Genomic DNA, 17,734 nt, shown 5'->3' with positions numbered 1-17,734 from the left:
TCGTCTGGATATAAATTTGTCAGTAATCGTGCATGTAAAGCTTCTTTCCCATGCTCGGTCACTTTTCCAATTCTAACATCTTGTAGAATAGTCTTGTAAACTTCATCCTTTGCCTGACGCATATTTTCATGCAGTTCAGCATAATTGAAGTTTAACCATATATTGACGTTGCCAATACTCCCTAAGCACTTCCTGGTATCTTCATGCGTGAGCATTTTGAACACAGGTTGCCCTTTCACTGGTGTCAGCTGCAGAAGATCTCCAAAAACAATGATGTGTTTGCCACCAAATAACACATCATACTCTGTTTTGAGAACTTCTTGCATTCTCAAATGCACAAAGGCAAGCATAACATTGGAAACCATGCTTACTTCGTCAATGATAAGAAGTTTCATTTTCCTCAAGACTCTTGAAACTTCAAAACAAGCATCTCCAGATAGCTTGTGATATTCTAATTTGTTGTCATGCTCCACTGGCAGCATCAGTAAACGATGTAAAGTAATCCCTTTAATGTTATGTGCTGCCAGTCCAGTTGGAGCGGTGACAACACAAGACAGCGATGACTCTGTCCTTTCCTGCAAATAACATGAAATTGCTTTAATAAGGAAACTTTTTCCAGTTCCCGCTTCTCCACTCACGTACAGTCGGACAGGCTTCAACGACGTACATGAGCACTCTTTCTTATCATGACTTAATCCATGATCAATTTGCATGGTAAGTTCGTCATATATTTTCCTCTGCTCAACGTTGAGTTGTCTTTCCAACTCTTCTAAGTTAACCGCATCCTCCTGAGCATGTGCCATGGCTCTTTCCACTTCATTCATAGCAGTGGCAGCTTCATTTTCGATAAGAGGTCCTCCTAGTGGATCCTGACTCAATGAAGCAGAACTCTGACTGTCCTGAGAACTGTCTCTGGCAATCTCGGCTGCAATCGTTGCTTCCTGCTCAATTTCCACATTCAACATTTCTACATATTTGGGAAAAGCAGGACATTCTATGGTCTCCTTGGCAGCATTGAAAGAGTCTTCGTAACAGAGGAAATCTCCAAGCAGTTCCTCTTCTGCACGCCAAGGCTTAAAAAGTTGCAAAAGTGCTAAATAGAAAAACTCCTTTTTTTCAGGAGATTCGCCACTCAATTTTCGATGGTTTATCAAGTGGCATTTTCTTTGCTTGACCAGACATCCCTCACTTCCTATTACAGCATACACTCCTTTCTCAGTATCTTCTTTGATGTTCCTCTTGAATATGTAATTTTGCAGAACCTCATACAGACAAACATTCTCGAGGTGACTGCTTCGATTTGGATAATATGTATCCAACATGTTGCTCTTCAAAATGTCGGTACTGTTTGGCTCCTTTTCCGCCAAATACTCAATTTCCCGCACAGGTTTCAGAACTCGATTACGCGTTGCAGCAAGACCAACACTCGCCCAAACGATACTCCTGGACTTGGCATAGAGACTTGCTGAAGACAACCGGTCAGAACATTCGTAAGCTCCGATTTCTCGATGCGACAACATCTTCAGACTGAAACTGTACAACTTCTTGCTGAGGCTCTTTTCATGGGAAATGTCCTCCCACATATCCTTCAATTCTGTCTTCTCTTTTTTGGTGATGTAAGATGTCACATACCTAGCCACAGCCATACAGTTATCAGCCACAAACTGTATATCCATGTTAGCATTCCACATGGACAAAATCACCGGGTTGTAGTCGTTGATGTACTTAGACTCTTCGTTCCTCTTCAAATTGTATGTGTTTTTAGGTGATTTCTTCATCACATTATGTCGCAGCGAAGACATCAAACTGTTCACTCTTCCTTTAGAAATCACCGATCGTGGAAAGCCGAAATGACATTTGGTGTAGAACTTGTCTTTGTTCCGGAATTTACGACGACAGTACTTTCCACATCGATGGCTTTGGAAACGTAGAACTTTTTCTCTTAGGCTTTTTTTCTCCTTTGCGTTTGGAACAGCACACGTAGAATACTGTTCTATGAAACTCATCACTGAGTCGTCTGCATCCGTTCCAAATTTAGGTGCATCCTTGATCCACAGCAACATATGTATATGAGGAGCACCTCTTGCTTGGTACTCCTTCCTCCAGAAGAAATCCAACACCTCTCCAAGAGGTGGATTCTTCTTATTCATGATGAAAGACATCATACCTTCAAATCTATGATTGAAGTACCTACATACATTGACTGGATCCAAAGAGCACAGTTCTCCGGGTGTCTTGAATTCGATGTTTTCTACGTTAGCATTTGCCTCTCGTAGAAATTCAAGTAAGTCTTCCCAGCCATACTCAGCACAGCTCAAAGTGAGGAACCATGTGGGAGTTCCTAAGTTCCTCAGCATACATTTTAAATCACCATGACGACGGTACCAGTACTCATTAGTACCACGCTGACACGCCATGAGATTAATCAGGTGAGAATCCAAAATACTGTCTTGGACATTGACTTTATCCATAAAGTCACTTGCCGAGATGTTTTGCATGTGTATACCACTTTTCAAGATGTGGTTCACTGCATATGACAGTCCAGACAGATCGCTTTCAAACAGGAGATGAAACAAATAAGGAATGCATTGTCGAAACCTAGGATCTCCTGCATACAATCGCAAAGTCCGGTATTCAGAAGCAGGAATTTGATGAGGTCGCTCATCATATCTTCCTCCCTGACCTGTTGGAAAAAGCTGTGGGAAACACCGAGCTTCCAAACTTTCCTCCCAAACACTAATGGGACTCCCTTTCGCTTGTTTCATTTGAAACAACTCAATAGCATTCCCCATGACTTCCTTGGAATGCAAAGGATGAACACTATAATGTTCATATATTTCTTCACTAGTACAGGGTTCTACTTTCTCAATTTGACCAGCACACAAATCGCTATCCTCTTCCTCACTTACTTCCTCTTCTGCAACATATACATTTTTATAGTATTTATTATATTTTTTCAAATACAATGTTGCCCTTTTGACTTTCCTAACATCTACTAAATCTTGCCATATTTTCTTATTCTTTGTCGGAACCCCATTAACTAAGATAACCAGAGGTTCCTCTTCCACTTTTTCTACTCCAATTGTGTTAATGTTTTTCTTCAAATCTAGAGGCAAATAAACAACTCTTCCCTTTAATCCTCTCTGTAAATCTGATGGAGGCAATTTCCCTGTCTTTGGCTCCATTCTTACAATAGCCTGAAAGGGATGGATACTTTGAATCAAAATAGATTCATAAGTATTTAAATCCTTCAATTCAGAAGGAATTTCAACCAATTCCAGATTATTATGAACTGCTCTAGCAGGCATCTGGTTTTGATTTAATTTGTTACAACAATAAGTACACACACGTTGATCCAATCCCAAATCAAAACAATTTTCTACCATCAAGTATGTTGTAAAATCCTTCCATTCACTATTATTTTCCCTTTCACTTTTTCCATATAAATCCACTAACTTAGTCTGATTCTTATAATAAGTGCGTCGACAACACACACAAGTGAAATTTGGCCTCTCACTTGATTTCACCTCAAACGTCGCAATTTCCCTCTGGAAATTATCTGTACTGGAAACCTGTACACTATCTTCCACATTACTCTCTTCTTCTTGGTCAATTTCAACATTCTCCTCTTTACTTCCAAAGTAACAAAACTCAATTTCTTCACATATATTTTTCACATCTATTTCAGAACCATGCAAAAGAGCAGCGCATAATTGTTTTAGCATAATTGCTGGACTCTTAGCATAATACAACATTCTAACTAATTTCCTCACTTTATTATGATGCACTGCTAGCATCCTGAAATGATGAAAAACACTCTGGCATACTCTCCTGGAAAGACAAGCCAGTGAATGACCATGCAAACCTATCACTTCTCTCACTCTGCAAGGATCTAATTCTTGCAACAACTTCATTTTCTGCTTCAAACTTTTCTTACTAAATGACCGTATAAAATCACAAAGCAAATTGATGGAATCCTGTCGTACACTGCAAATACTACTACACTTCCAGGTGTACACAGGACCCTTAGGACGTCTCCCTAAAACCTCATTACCTAACACCTCTTCTATCTCTGTTCTCACAAGTTTTTCTTTTTCAACTGGACAACCATCTTTCACTTCATAAGCTCGACCACTGGTGTCAACTGCATGCACCAAATCATTATCCTGGAAATAACTCTCCTCATTAAAAAATGCCTCAGAGCTTGAACTATGCATCCATTCTCCAGAAAAAACTTCACAAAAATTACTACGATTAACTATTCTCTTCCATCTACTATTTCTTTTGAAATCATAAATTACCTTGTTTAGCTTCCTAATTCTATTGATTGTCAAAATAAATAACTTACGTTTAATTTCAAAGGCCTGATCAATAACTTTCTCAACTATTTTTTTTCTCTTATAAAAAACCACTTTCTGCTGACCTTTCTTAATATTTTTTAACAAATTCCCAATTATCCTGTTGCGGAACATTCGTTTACGAATATCCCTAAACTGTTGTTTCCTTCTACTTTCATGCATAGAGTTATCTCTTACTCTAGCAGTAACATTTCTCATTGTCCTTTCCTTACCATTTGAATTCGGTCTCCTTTTCTGGAGTGAAACATTTTCTGTAGTAATATTTTTTTTACTACACATATTTCTTATGACTGTTTTTCGACTCTTACCCGGTGCTTTCTTGGTGACTTGACAAATCTTTTTGTTAGAGGACTGCTGCAATATTCCATGCTCCTGCTGTCTTTGACGTTTTCCAGCCTTTCTTACTCTTTCTTTGCTAGGCATCCTAAAATCTTGAAATAATGTGCAGTTGAATCTGTGGTAAAATATAATAAAAAATGTTATTAACCACTATTACCCAACAGTAAATTAATAACAGTCATCAAAAACTTAACACACTACTTAAGTATATAATATACTGAAGCCTATCTTCAATTTTTCACTGAACAGGACTCATCTCTTCTTAACCTTGGATAAACCTCACCTACTCTGTGTCCCCTGCACATAATTAAATGTAAAGGGGCAGATTTATATTAACTAGCACATCCCCAGGGATGCACCAGTTAACGTGCACCGCTGCTCTGCCACCCACGGTGTGCCGCATTTACAATCAGATAGGACAAAGCTACATCAAAACCCTGCGCCTGCTTGAAGCAGGCATAGATCTTGACGCAGGTAGGCTGAAAGCTAAAGCAACAACTAAGTGTCGTGTGCAGAAGTTACAAAAAAGGAAAAATGGCGTTTAAACCAGTAATGAGACCATGCTAACGTAATACAGAGTAAAAATATCCAGGATCTACATCAGTTTGGGGTTCACGAACCTGGCAGGTACAAGGCACTGAGGCTTTCCACCGTGCATGTCTCATCCCAAAACATATGTTGTTTGTGAATGAAACAATTTCCCAGACCAAATGCTTTGGATTGGCTACTTCTAAAAAATTAAACACCCCTACTATCCCGGAGTTAGAGGAATACGATGGTTGGAGTAATTTTACTCGTTGTCTATTAAAGATTTACAGGCCCTACTCCGTAATTCTTCCTTTAACATTTCCAGTATAAATCCAAAAGGTTGACTGCTTTGGCAACGTGCCTTATCCACGGTTTAATAACGCTGCCTTTTGCTTTATATAAGTTTTCAAATTGTATGAAATATATACCAATAGGTCGTTATTAACCTTTAGGTAGTGGTTTTCTTCATCAAGTCTGGTCGCTTCCATACACATACAGATTTTCAAAGATGATCAAGAACTTTATCTGAATGGAGAGGAATGCACTGAGACGCCAGATCATTCACTAATGTGTAGGCACAGACAGTTACACGGTTCATGCAACAAACACCGACCAAATATGGCTTGCGTGTTGCAAGGCACGCCAGTTCCTGCTATCATCCCCACGTTCAAGTTCTTGGAAAATGGTAGTTATTTGATGCTCAATAATGAAGATTGTTCTGGGTTAATTAAAAGTATTCATTTTATCGTAACAGTAAATGAACGGGTTATTTGCTGCAGAAATGTTCTATTTCCTCCCACACATGAACATAGGGAGTTTTCAATCTGGCCACAAATACCAACCTTGGGAGCACATTTCAACAGCATGGCAAGAATAAGAGCTCTTTTGTCTCAGAGAGAGGTGGCCTTGAGTTCGGCCCGTGAAACTTTCGTGCTTCACATAGCGAACACCCGTACAGAGGTGCAGACCCTTTTAAATACAGATTCGACTTTGCATTTCAGCAAGATTACCCATTCATTTCCATGCAGCAGGAGGCCCATAGGAATGAAGGTGCAATTTGCGATTAGCAATTACCTCATCGCAAATTACGAATTTTTCCGACGGTGCAGGGGTATCTCAAGAACACCCTGCTGCACCCCTGAAAAAAAAATTTGGGGTCATATGGCGCACATAAATTTTGAAAACATTCCTTTACCTCAAAAACGATTTTCAACTCATAATTTGAAAACACTGCACATGGGGAAATGACTTAAAATGTCCTTAAGACACATAAAAGCATTTTTTGATTGCCTTTGCAGCATGTTTCAGTCACCTTTAACATGCCTATGTAACGGAAAATTGCCATGCACAGGTGGGAGCATATTTACAAGCAATTTGCTCCACAGACAAACTTCTTACATTGAAATGGGAAAGACTCTCAATTACCTTATAAAGAAGCAGACACCATTATGTCCTTCTCATCAATATTAAAACCATTGCTTTTTCTCAAAAACGATTTACAAGTCATAATTTGAAAACACTCCACAGCTCCTATGCACATAAAAGCCCTGTCAGTACTAATACTTCACATTTTCTCCAATTACAATTTCTCAAACAAACAAAATCTATTTGTGAAACACTTGAGACAAAGCAACATTTGAAAAACACAACTTTCTTCATAATTTTCTCCTTAAAGCACACTATTTTCTATCTAAATTAAAGAAATTTTTTCTCACCTTAGCAAATACTTTGAGTTTCAAAACAGTCTCAGAAACACACCAATTTGTCTTCAGCAGAGCAAAAGGTATGCACTCCAGAGTCTGCAGCTATCAAAAGCACAGAAATGCTGTAATTCCTCACACAGATCTCTCATGTCACCCAATCAAAACTCTTCCCTCACTTTTTTTCAAAGCAAAACCCTTCCCCCCTCTGCCCCCTCTCTGCTTTTTCTGCATAGCAACCACCTCTTGCAAGACCTCTCACACAACAATGTTGCAATTGAACTCTGAACTCTCAGTGCACCTGCATATCCAAAGCATTCTTTCATTTAATGATTTTTTCTTCGCCACTCAAAATACATCTTTCAACGAACTCATCCATGCACACTAACTTTCTGTTTTCAGCAATCAAAATCCACCAATCACTCTTACTGCTTCATTAACACAGAAACTCCTCAGTTTTTTTCATTTTACACTCTCATTTTTTCAACTGCCATTTCATTGCCACACTTCATCTGACTGCAGGAGAACCTTCTCTCGCCATGTTTTCTGTCTGGATTGTTGGACATAGCTACATCTATTGGGCTCAAAGGTACGCTGAAAACAGGAATTTACCTAACCTCAATTTACAAGATGTGGAAATTAAGTGGTTTGGCCACAGAGGATTAAAATGTCACCAATTGATACCATTGGTGAAAACCTTTATGCATTTGCCAAAACCTGACCTGTTAATTGTGCACTGTGGAGGTAATGATTTGGGCACTTTGACTGGGGTAGGTCTGGAAATGCTTTTAAAGGACACCTTTGAGCAATTGATGGCACTTTTTCCTCAGACTGCCTTGGTATATTCAAATATATGCCAAAGACAGAAATGGAGGTGGTCGAACCAATTTTGTCCACAAATTGAGAAATCGAGGAAGCATGTAAACAAATCTGTTTCAGCTTACATGAGAGACCATGGAATGGGCTCCCTGTACAACAATAACTTGCGTTACTACATGCAAGATATCTACAGAGGAGATGGAGTTCACTTCTCAGATGAGGGCAACAGAGTTTTCACTCTGAATTTAAGAATGTGCATTGGTACCTACTTATAAGTACCTAAATGTACCATAAACCCAAAAGCTCTTCTCAGAGCTACCCTACATCTGATCACTCACAATTATTATTGTACTCTAACTTTTTTCACTAATTTTCAAGAAAGTACGCTCCCCAGAACGCTTCCCGGTTCGCGAACCGAGCGCACTCCACGCAAAAAAACTAAAAAAACGGTATATATTTTTTTGCCCTGCGAGAACCTTTCAAAGCCTCCACATCAAACCTAGGGGGTCAGGGACGATCTACTATGCCCCCTTATGGTCATTTGCCCCTTCGCTTTGGCCTCCTCTTGTCTCTCGATCCTACCGAGAGACAAGATGGCGGCCGCTACGGACTGTTTGGAATGTTTACAGACGCCGAAAAACCAATCAGCTTCGCAAACCTCCGTAACGCGAAAAGTACGCGAAGCGGAGCGCTGTTACAGATATATATCTTTTTTTGAACGTTAATTTCTCAAAATCCACTGGAGCACATATATTGAGACCTAGCAAAGGCACATCGGGCTACCAGTCCCTACAATTTTGCCAACTTTCGTGCAAATCCATTCAGCCGTTCGATTATTATTATTATTTTTTTTTTTGCCCCGCGGGGCCCTTTTAAAACCTCCACATCAAACCTAGGGGGTCAGCGAGGATCTACTATTCCCCCTTATGGTCATTTGCCCCTTCGCTTTCGCCTCCTCTTGTCTCTCGATCCTACCGAGAGACAAGATGGCGGCCGCTACGGACTGTTTGGAATGTTGACAGACGCCGGAGAACCAATCAGCTTCGCTTCACAAAGCTCCGTTGCGCGAAAAGTCCGCGAACCAGACCGCTGCCTGGTCCGCGCTTACAGATATATATCTTTTTTTAAACGTTAATTTCTCAAAATCCACTGGAGCACATATATTGAGACCTACAAAAGGCACATCGGGCTACCAGTCCCTACAATTTTGCCAAGTTTCGTGCAAATCCATTCTGCCGTTCGGGCTAAAAGTGAGGCCAACCGCCCTATGGAAATTAACATGGGAAAAACGCGTTTTGGGACCCCCCTTTTTTCTCGGCCCCCCCTTGACGAACCCCCCCCAAATTTTCAAAGGCTGCTCAGAAACAAAATGTGCCATTTTCCTGAAAATTTCAGCCAATTCCGTCCACAAACGGCAAAGTTATTAGACATAGAATTTTCAAAAAACCCATAGAGAAAAAATCCTAACTATATATACCTACTGGCGACCGCCAGTAGGTAATATATATATATATATATATATATATATATATATCTTTAAGGTCTATAGTTATGGAGTTAGGAATAGTTAATCTATACCTCCTTCCTAACCACTTACCTTATTTTGTCCCTCAATATTCCATACAGGATATTAATGTATCTCGATATTCCTAGCCTCGATATTCCGTAGTACAATACTTTCAGAACATGCTGCAGAATAATCTTATTTTCAGAAGAGCAACTTAAATCTAGCCTTCGGGTGTCTAGGAGAGGAACCAGGTGCTTCCCGGAGAGCACTGTGGAGAAAGTCCAACAGAGATGCCAGTGCTCAAGGACTTAGACAATGGGCTTGTGACAAGGGAAATATAATATGAAGATAACAATGAAAATGCAGCTTTGTACATTGCATATATACTCAATAGTTTCTAATAATGGATATTTATATTACCTATCACCGCTAAATCTACCCCAAGCAGCAGTGTGCAGACAAACGCAGTTGCAGGAGCAGCTTTCATTCTGCAAATAGAAAAAGACATGTTTAGCCATTTTGATTTCATTGAAACTGGAGAGGAAGCAGAGGGCCACCATGACCATGGAAGACACTACTGAAACAGAGGACTGGGCGCGGCCAGATGACAAGAAACTCATTTGAATATCCCACCATTTAACATGACAACCTCAGATAACTGAAACATGCTTTCCCCTTTATTTGTTTTCAACTTTTAGGCCCCGCTGGAGTCAGCAGGATTTGCAGACTTTGAGGAGCAACACGTTTCAATATAATACAGAGTTATAAGAAACAAAAACAATTTACATTTCATGTAAACAGAATGTGGCAGAGTTTCATCTGTAAATCACCATTGCTGGTGGGGTAGGAGTCCTCCATATGTCTGTAAAGAAACTAAAGGTGCTTGTATGTTCACTATGTATCTCAATGCGTTGTCGGCAAGTAGTCCATGAAGGGTGTTTTAGAAGGCTTGTGAGGGGTGCACTTCATGATGAGTTATGCGCATCCCATCAGACAGACTTCTGGCTTCTCACAATTCGATGACCCGCTATAATACTTAATTTCTGGTCTGAGTAGGTGAGGTTTTAACTTCAGGTCTCCCTAAGAAATACTCATTCAATCATACATTCTGTGTGCTTCAAAGTAGAGCCATTTTAGAGAAGAAACAACAAAGGTGATATGGTATCCTTTATTTATTGGTCTGAAGCTAGCCAAGACCTTTTGATTTTACAGAAATTATAGCTACTGTCTAACGTCATTGTGAGGGACAACCACTCTGCTCTTTACCATGGAGCACATCCACCATCAAAGAAGTTCCCTCCAGTGCCAGGGACTCTCATGACAATGTATACTTTTGGAGACCCAAAATTATTTTTACTTTTATCCCAAAATGTGTAATTGTGGTGAGTGGCCAGCAGCTCCCCACAACAATAAGTTTGTACAAAAACCATGGTAAAAACAAAATAAATTACAAAGCCAAAAGAATTGCGGACCCATAGGCTTTTGTAATGCTTGTCTATGTTTGAAATGAGGTGTGTTACAGAGTGTATGCATACGTCAGGAAGGAAACAAGTCATTGGATCTGATGTGAGCCACAAACTTTTCATTTTAATAAAAATATATTGACCGTAGCACACTTATGTACAGAGAATTTTCAGGCAAACATTTTGATCCATTGTTAAGTTGCATGGCCAATCATATGCTTCTTCTGCCCACCATATAACACAGCAGGTGTCTGTGGTTGAGCCCACTTCTGCTGTTGGTTTCCTCATGTGTGAGTGAATGCATTCCAAAGAACAGTGCAACGGACTGGTAGGTCAATGCGTCACTTTGTAAAAATGTATGGGTATATATACACATTCATTTTCCATTATGCGTGGTCCCAGAGAAGACCCTATTCAATCAGAGCAACAGACGTAGACAAGTAAAAAGATTTTACTTTTTAGGATACAACTGACTCAGAGGGAGAAAGCTCCTCGAATCAGTTTGATTTGTATGGCAATAGAAGGAATCAGTAAAATAGGTCCACCCCAACAATCTTTTTTTTAGGGAACAGAAGGAGGAACTATTGCCCCAGATTTCGAACCAACCCAGGGGGCGCCTCCAGGACCCAGATCTGTCTCAGAAATATCTACAAACCAGGAGGCATCAATGTTGGAGAAACTAAACACCATACTTGTCTTCAATGATCTATCTGTAAAAAATATTGATTCTGTGGCAGAGGATCTTTTGACAAAGTAGATTAGCCTAATCCAATCTACCTCCCATTGATAGATTTGAATTGATAAAAGATTTGTTGCCTTCTTTTGATGGATTACACAAAAGAAATGTATGACCCATGAATCCATGACTGAAGAGAACCAGTCCGGTCTAAAACCAACTTCTAGCTTTATTCCAAGTTTAAATCGGATAGAACCGGAAGTGGAAATCTTTGAAAAGGCAGTTATTTCTAAAATGTTGCAAGTAAATAGATATGTTTCCACCCCCCACCCAATATGTCGCAACAGGAAGATCTAGCCCTTAATTTATTGAAAGACAACAGTAATATTAATATAACACCATGTGACCAAGATAGGGGTATTGTTATCTTCAACACACAGGAATATAATACCAAAATTAAAGAGGTCTTTAGGATACCTGAACACTATAGAAAGATCAGAGGAGATCCTGAAATGAGGCTAAAAGAAAAAAAACATGCCATTGTGAAAAGGGCAGTTCTGGAAGGTGTTATTTGTACAAAGGAAGCAGAATTCCTTACACCAACCAATGCTCCCATACCGGTCATCTATGGGGTCCTAAAACACATAAAGACACTATTAATCTACCTTTGAGTCCCATTGTATCCACCTTAGTAGCAGCCCCAGAACCCTTGTCTAAATACATTGACGTGTCACTTAAACCTTTGTTAAATATCCTATGTCAAAGATACAAGTCATCTTATTTCTAAGATACAAGGCTTGCCCTTTAGTGCCCAAAAGGAATTTCTGGTAACTATGGACATAGAGGCGCTATACCCGAATGTGCCTAAAACCCAGGCCCTTAAGGTTATTTGCGAGACTCTGCAAAAGGACAACAACAATTTTAAACCATGACTTCAACCAGCCATGTTTGGAGATAGTTCTTATTGAAAACGTGTTTAATTTGATTGCATGTGCGCCTAGTATAGCGAATCTATACATGGATAGCTTTGCGACCAAGTATATCTATAACAAAATTGCCCCATTTTATGAAAACATACCCACTGGTCCAGTTTCATTGATGACATCTTTTTTACGTGATGCGGCAATGAGGATGATCTAAACTAATTTTGTTAATGGATCAACCTATGTGATATTCATCTGAAATTTGCTGTGAAAACTAGGAGGTGGGATTCCTGGACATATGGATAGAATACTGTAATCAACAACTTCAAGTTTCCTTATATACTAAACCTTCAGCTAGGAATATGCTTCTTCACTTCAGAAGGTTCCTTCCTCGCTGTCAAAAACAGTGAATTCCCTTTAGTCAAGTGTTACCACCACAGAGAAATTGCACTAATATTGAGGAATTTATGAGGCATGTCGAAGTTTTTAAATCTAAACTTTTAGATGGAGGGTATCCCAAAAACCTTATTCAAGATTCTTTCAAAAGAGCTAGATATTGCAACGGAGACAGCATGATTGAGACCAAAAATGAACAGATAGAAGAGAAGTTAGTCTGTGTCACATGGCACTCTAATCTTGATCAGACGATCAGATAAGCGGTTAACTCTCAGTGGCACCTCTTGAACATTAACAATGAAGAGGTAAAATTTGCCTGACCAACTTATGCATTAAAGAAAAATGAAAACCTGCCTAACTTTTTGGTCAATGCCAAATTGGGAGAGAGGCAACGCTTTTTTCAAAAGTCGATTACTGAGACCCATCCAGTCAAGGGAAATCACAAATGCCATACCAGTGAGAATGCTATAGTATTGGACTCTGTAACCATTGGAGAAAAACTATTAGACTGAGAGGCATGACCAATTGTAGGATCTCAAACAGTGTATATCTCATCCTATGCCCATGTGGACCTGGATACGTTGGAGAAAATGGACGAGAGTGCAGAACGAGAATAGGAGAGCACAAATATAATATCCACAATCACAGGGTTTCTGCACCCCTTGTTCAACATTAGTCAGAAATGAATCACTCTGAGAAAGAACTGCGATCGACGTTCATTGAGGAAATTGTACCACATAGAGGAAGGGATGACACTGTTCTTCGTAAGAAGAGAGAAGTGTTTTGGAATTTTCTGTTTGACTCCCAGAACAAGAGCCTTAATGAAATCACACCCTGGGAGAATGCTATCAAATGTAACCCAGAATTATATTGGTTGCATTTTTGTCCATTGCACGATACCCCGTTGCTTTGTGTTTTGAGCCCTGTTCAGCATGTTTATTATATGGATCTTTAATTCCTCTCAGTAACTAACTGTATACAGAGTAAAAATATGTTTTCATTCTACTTGGTCTCCTGGATTGAGTACTGCTCTTGTACAACATATTTTCTTTATTTACTTTTGGTTATACACAGTTTTAGAGTAAGGAGTACTTTGATCTTTCAAATTGATATATTTTTTCTAGCATAAAATCTGTTTTACAGTGCCTATATATATATGCACATCATTATTAATGTTCACCTGATTTTAGACCTACACTGGGAACTATTGTACAGAAAAGAAAAGATTCTGTTGAGCTAACTGCTAGGCTTAGTTCATGTTTATCTTTGTATCCTCCTTGTGGATCCATGGATTGCTTAGCCTGACTTGAGGAGCTCCTTTAGGCCATGTTATTTGTTTCTTAGTTGTATCACCTGCTCATATATTCTTGTCATCATAGTGTTTATTTACCTAGGTGAAAAGCGCGGTTGTGATCCTGTTAATAGTTGATTCTCTGCTTATAGTCTGGTTTTGGGAACCATATGCATATATTCTGCAGGAAGATTTTTAGGCAAGCTGATGCCATGGCTTTGCCAGAGACAAAGATGCCTTTTTAGGATTCTCTGTTACTTGGGTCTTTTCCATTTTTTGTTTTGGTAAATATTATTCTTCGGTTATTTTACATATTGACATTTGATCAGTCTAGTCTCCTCTATCAATCTCCTCTAAGGAGCTTTTTAAAATTTTTAAAGAAATCTCGGTAGTCACTAACGAGAGCAATGCCCATAATGACTCAGTTGAGAAATGTAATGATATTGCCAAATACTTTGCCAACAAAATTACCACAATCTATTCTAATTTCTCCACCGACCTGCCATCAGGCTCTGACTTCAATGAAAATCTGGAGCTTATCCATGTTAAAAAATGCCTGACAAGCTTTGCTGTTCCTCAAATTACCACATTAACTAATATCTGTAAAAATATTAAATCTGGTTCTCCCCGGGACCCTGCCCCCCCCAAGATACTAGCAGCCAGTCTGGAGGTCCTTGAGCGACACTTCAGGCACATCCTCCAACTCTCCTTTTCCACGGTTACCCTCCCCATGGAATGGAAGAAAGCCATTGTGTTGCCTATAAAGAAAAAACCTAACATCAGTCAGGACACCCTGGAAAATCTCCGGCCCATCTCTCTGCTACCCTACCTGGCGAAGGTGGCTGAGAAAATAGCTAACAGCCAACTCATGGCCCATTTAGAGTCTAACAATGCCTTCCAAAACTCCCAATCAGGTTTCAGGTCAGGTTATTCCACCGAAACCGCCCTTCTGAGAGCGACCGAAACCCTACGGGCAGGTGTAGATGAAGGACAGACTATGGCACTTATAATGCTGGACCTTAGTGCGGCGTTCGACACTGTGGCACACTCCATCTTGCTACAGTGTCTGAACAAAGCCGGGGTCATCCAGGAAGCATTGGGCTGGCTTAAAGCCTTCCTCACCAATCGCTGCTTCCAGGTTCAGAGAGGCGCTTTTCTCTCTGAAAGCATTGCCTTGGAACAGGGGGTACCTCAGGGCTCTGCCCTGAGCCCTACCCTGTTCAACCTGTATATGGCCCCTTTGGCTGAAGTGGTTCAATCGTTCGGCATTGAATTAGTTTCATATGCCGACGATACCCAACTTCTCATCTCCCTATCCCAAGCCCCCTCTGCTTCTGCAAATAACTTTAAATCTTGCATGCAGGCTCTGGCAGGTTGGATGACCCAACACTGCCTGAAGCTCAATGGCTCGAAAACAGAGGTTCTGGTCATGGGAGGTAGGGATACGAGCTGGACCAAGGAGTGGTGGCCTTCGTGTCTGGGGCCGTTACCCACCCCCTGTGAAGCGGCCAAGAATCTGGGGATTTGGGTTGACCCCAAACTATCCTATGACTGTCACGTGAACAAGGTGGTCGGAAAATGCTATGGGGTCATGAAGACCCTGAACCGCACCCTTGATCTCCTTCCCCTTGAAGCTAGGCGCACTATGACACAGGCTCTAGTGACCTCTAGGATAGATTATGGGAATGTGCTTCTGCTTGGAACAACTCAAAACAACATCAGGAGACTTCAAGTCCTCCAAAATACAGCAGCACGCCTAGTTCTTAGACTTCCCAAGAGAGCACCCTCCAAACCTGCTCTAGATACTCTCCACTGGCTACCTATAAAAAAAAGAGTTCTCTTTAAAGCACTCTTAATGTGCCATAGGATCATCTCCCAAAAAGCTCCTCCTTACATGAATGATCTAGCTATTCCCTATGAGCCCAATAGAGCTCTCCGCTCTGGGGGAACTGGCCTGCTCAAAATACCCCGTATCAGGAAAGCCAGAATGGGTGGCCGTTCCTTCCGGGCTATGGCTGCTAGGGAATGGAACGCTCTCCCTATGGAGATTAGACTAGCGGACTCGGAGACCGCCTTCAGGAAAAGCTTAAAAACCCACCTGTTTTCCCTGTAATTCCCTTCTCTGGTCTTGACTTTCTCTCCACAGCGCGGGGACACGCCGTGATGGCGTCACCAGGCGCTTTATAAGCTCCTTTGTTGTTGTTGTTAGTATGGCGATTCTCCATCTTGAGAGTGCCTGCTTCAGTTATTTTACATTTTGACTTCTGTTTCTTTTAATATGGTGCTTCCCTATCTCAAGAGTGACCGCTTTTTATTTGTATTCATGCAATCATCGTCAACGTCATCATTGAATGCACGTTTTATAAACATGACGGGCTAATTTCTTTCCCTCCCATCCTGAGAGGGCGAGAAACATGTGGAAGGAGTGAGGCTATGCGTACATTTGCCAACTAGGAATCGGTAAGTGGGGAGGCCTGGGGGTCTATACGGGGCTTATAACTTACATTTGAGCTTTGAATAAAAGATCCAGATAAAGGGACCTTTATACATAGGACACTAATAGCTCAACCCATTATCCTCATTTTACATGTTTCATTACATATATTGTTGTGTATATATATTTGGTGATCTTTTGTGGAGTTCAATACATCTTTTACTGAAAAAAAAACCTATATTCAGATAGAAGGATCATTGTCCATTATGCTAATGCTAGTCTCCAGATATTTGACTGTACATCCTGTCCATGGCTATGCATCTTCCTATTGAGAATTTCCACATATTCCTCTTGTGGTTTTATTGCACACTTTGTCCCTTTGATATATATATCTGTTCTTTAGTGCTAGGTGCAGTGAATCATTTTGCCCCTTGGTGCATATCTCATGAATATATCTCATGCATGCGTTGGTTTTTTAGATGCGTCTAAGCAATTCGCATACTACGCGGCAGTGATACATGGAGTTCTCTGATACTAGTAGGTTCTATTCATCTTGTGATTTATGTCCATTTACGACCATTTGATGTCTGGGTCCATCAACCATTGGATATCAACCTACCTCTTAAGATTAATTTCTTCATACTAGAGAGGTAGCAGATGTTCTTGTACCCTTTTGATTTAGACACACTGGACCTATAGATTACTATTTATCCTAGACTGCCTATTTACTTGTTTCTTTGTCCTCCTAGAAATGCTCATTGAGTAGCAGATAAAGAAAGCTTCCTAATCATTAATTCCCCTCTGGTGAGGCACCTTATACATTTCCTTACCTTCCTTTTTCCAAACCAGTTAGTAATAAAGGACTCTACTTGGAACCTATCTGGATTCCGTCACCTCTCTCCAACAGAGACACAAGATAGGTTTATTTTCGGGTGTAAGGCTATGTTCACTTGTAGGACATATTTCACCAATTTATTTCTTTTAGATTCTTTTTCGTGAACCTATAATTTTTTCTTTCCCTTTTGTTTCTTTATTTGAATGGTTGCTCACTTTATGGTGTGGTATATGGTAATGTAACACCCTTTATCCTGAACGTCACCATTTATCCAATATATTTAGTTTTAGCATAAGAAATGTGTAGTCCGTATATATACATACGTCATCTAGACTTTTGTATTTGTTCTTTGACCTTCTGGAACTGATGAGTTACTGCCCTGACGAAGGTCAACCAGGATAGCGGGTCTTAACCGAAACGCTCGTCGGTGCGGAGCCAGAAAGCAAGATACGAGAACCATTATAT

At 40.2% G+C, this 17,734-nt stretch overlaps 1 protein-coding gene across 1 annotated transcript in view; it reads right to left on the bottom strand.

Moving 5' to 3' along the window:
• Nucleotides 1-17,734, bottom strand: part of LOC144761996 (fucolectin-4-like) — a 267,189-nt gene that overhangs the window by 148,833 nt on the left and 100,622 nt on the right. Inside the window, exon 4 of the mRNA XM_078647162.1 lies at nt 9,672-9,739. Coding sequence (XP_078503288.1) covers nt 9,672-9,739 — 68 coding nt within the window. The remainder of the gene's footprint in view (nt 1-9,671; nt 9,740-17,734) is intronic.

The sequence above is a fragment of the Lissotriton helveticus genome, chromosome 6 (genome assembly GCF_964261635.1).
Source record: "Lissotriton helveticus chromosome 6, aLisHel1.1, whole genome shotgun sequence".
Taxonomy (NCBI): Eukaryota; Metazoa; Chordata; class Amphibia; order Caudata; family Salamandridae; genus Lissotriton; species Lissotriton helveticus.
The sequence above is the reverse complement of the archived record's forward strand: the minus strand, read 5'-3'. Positions and strand labels throughout refer to the sequence as shown.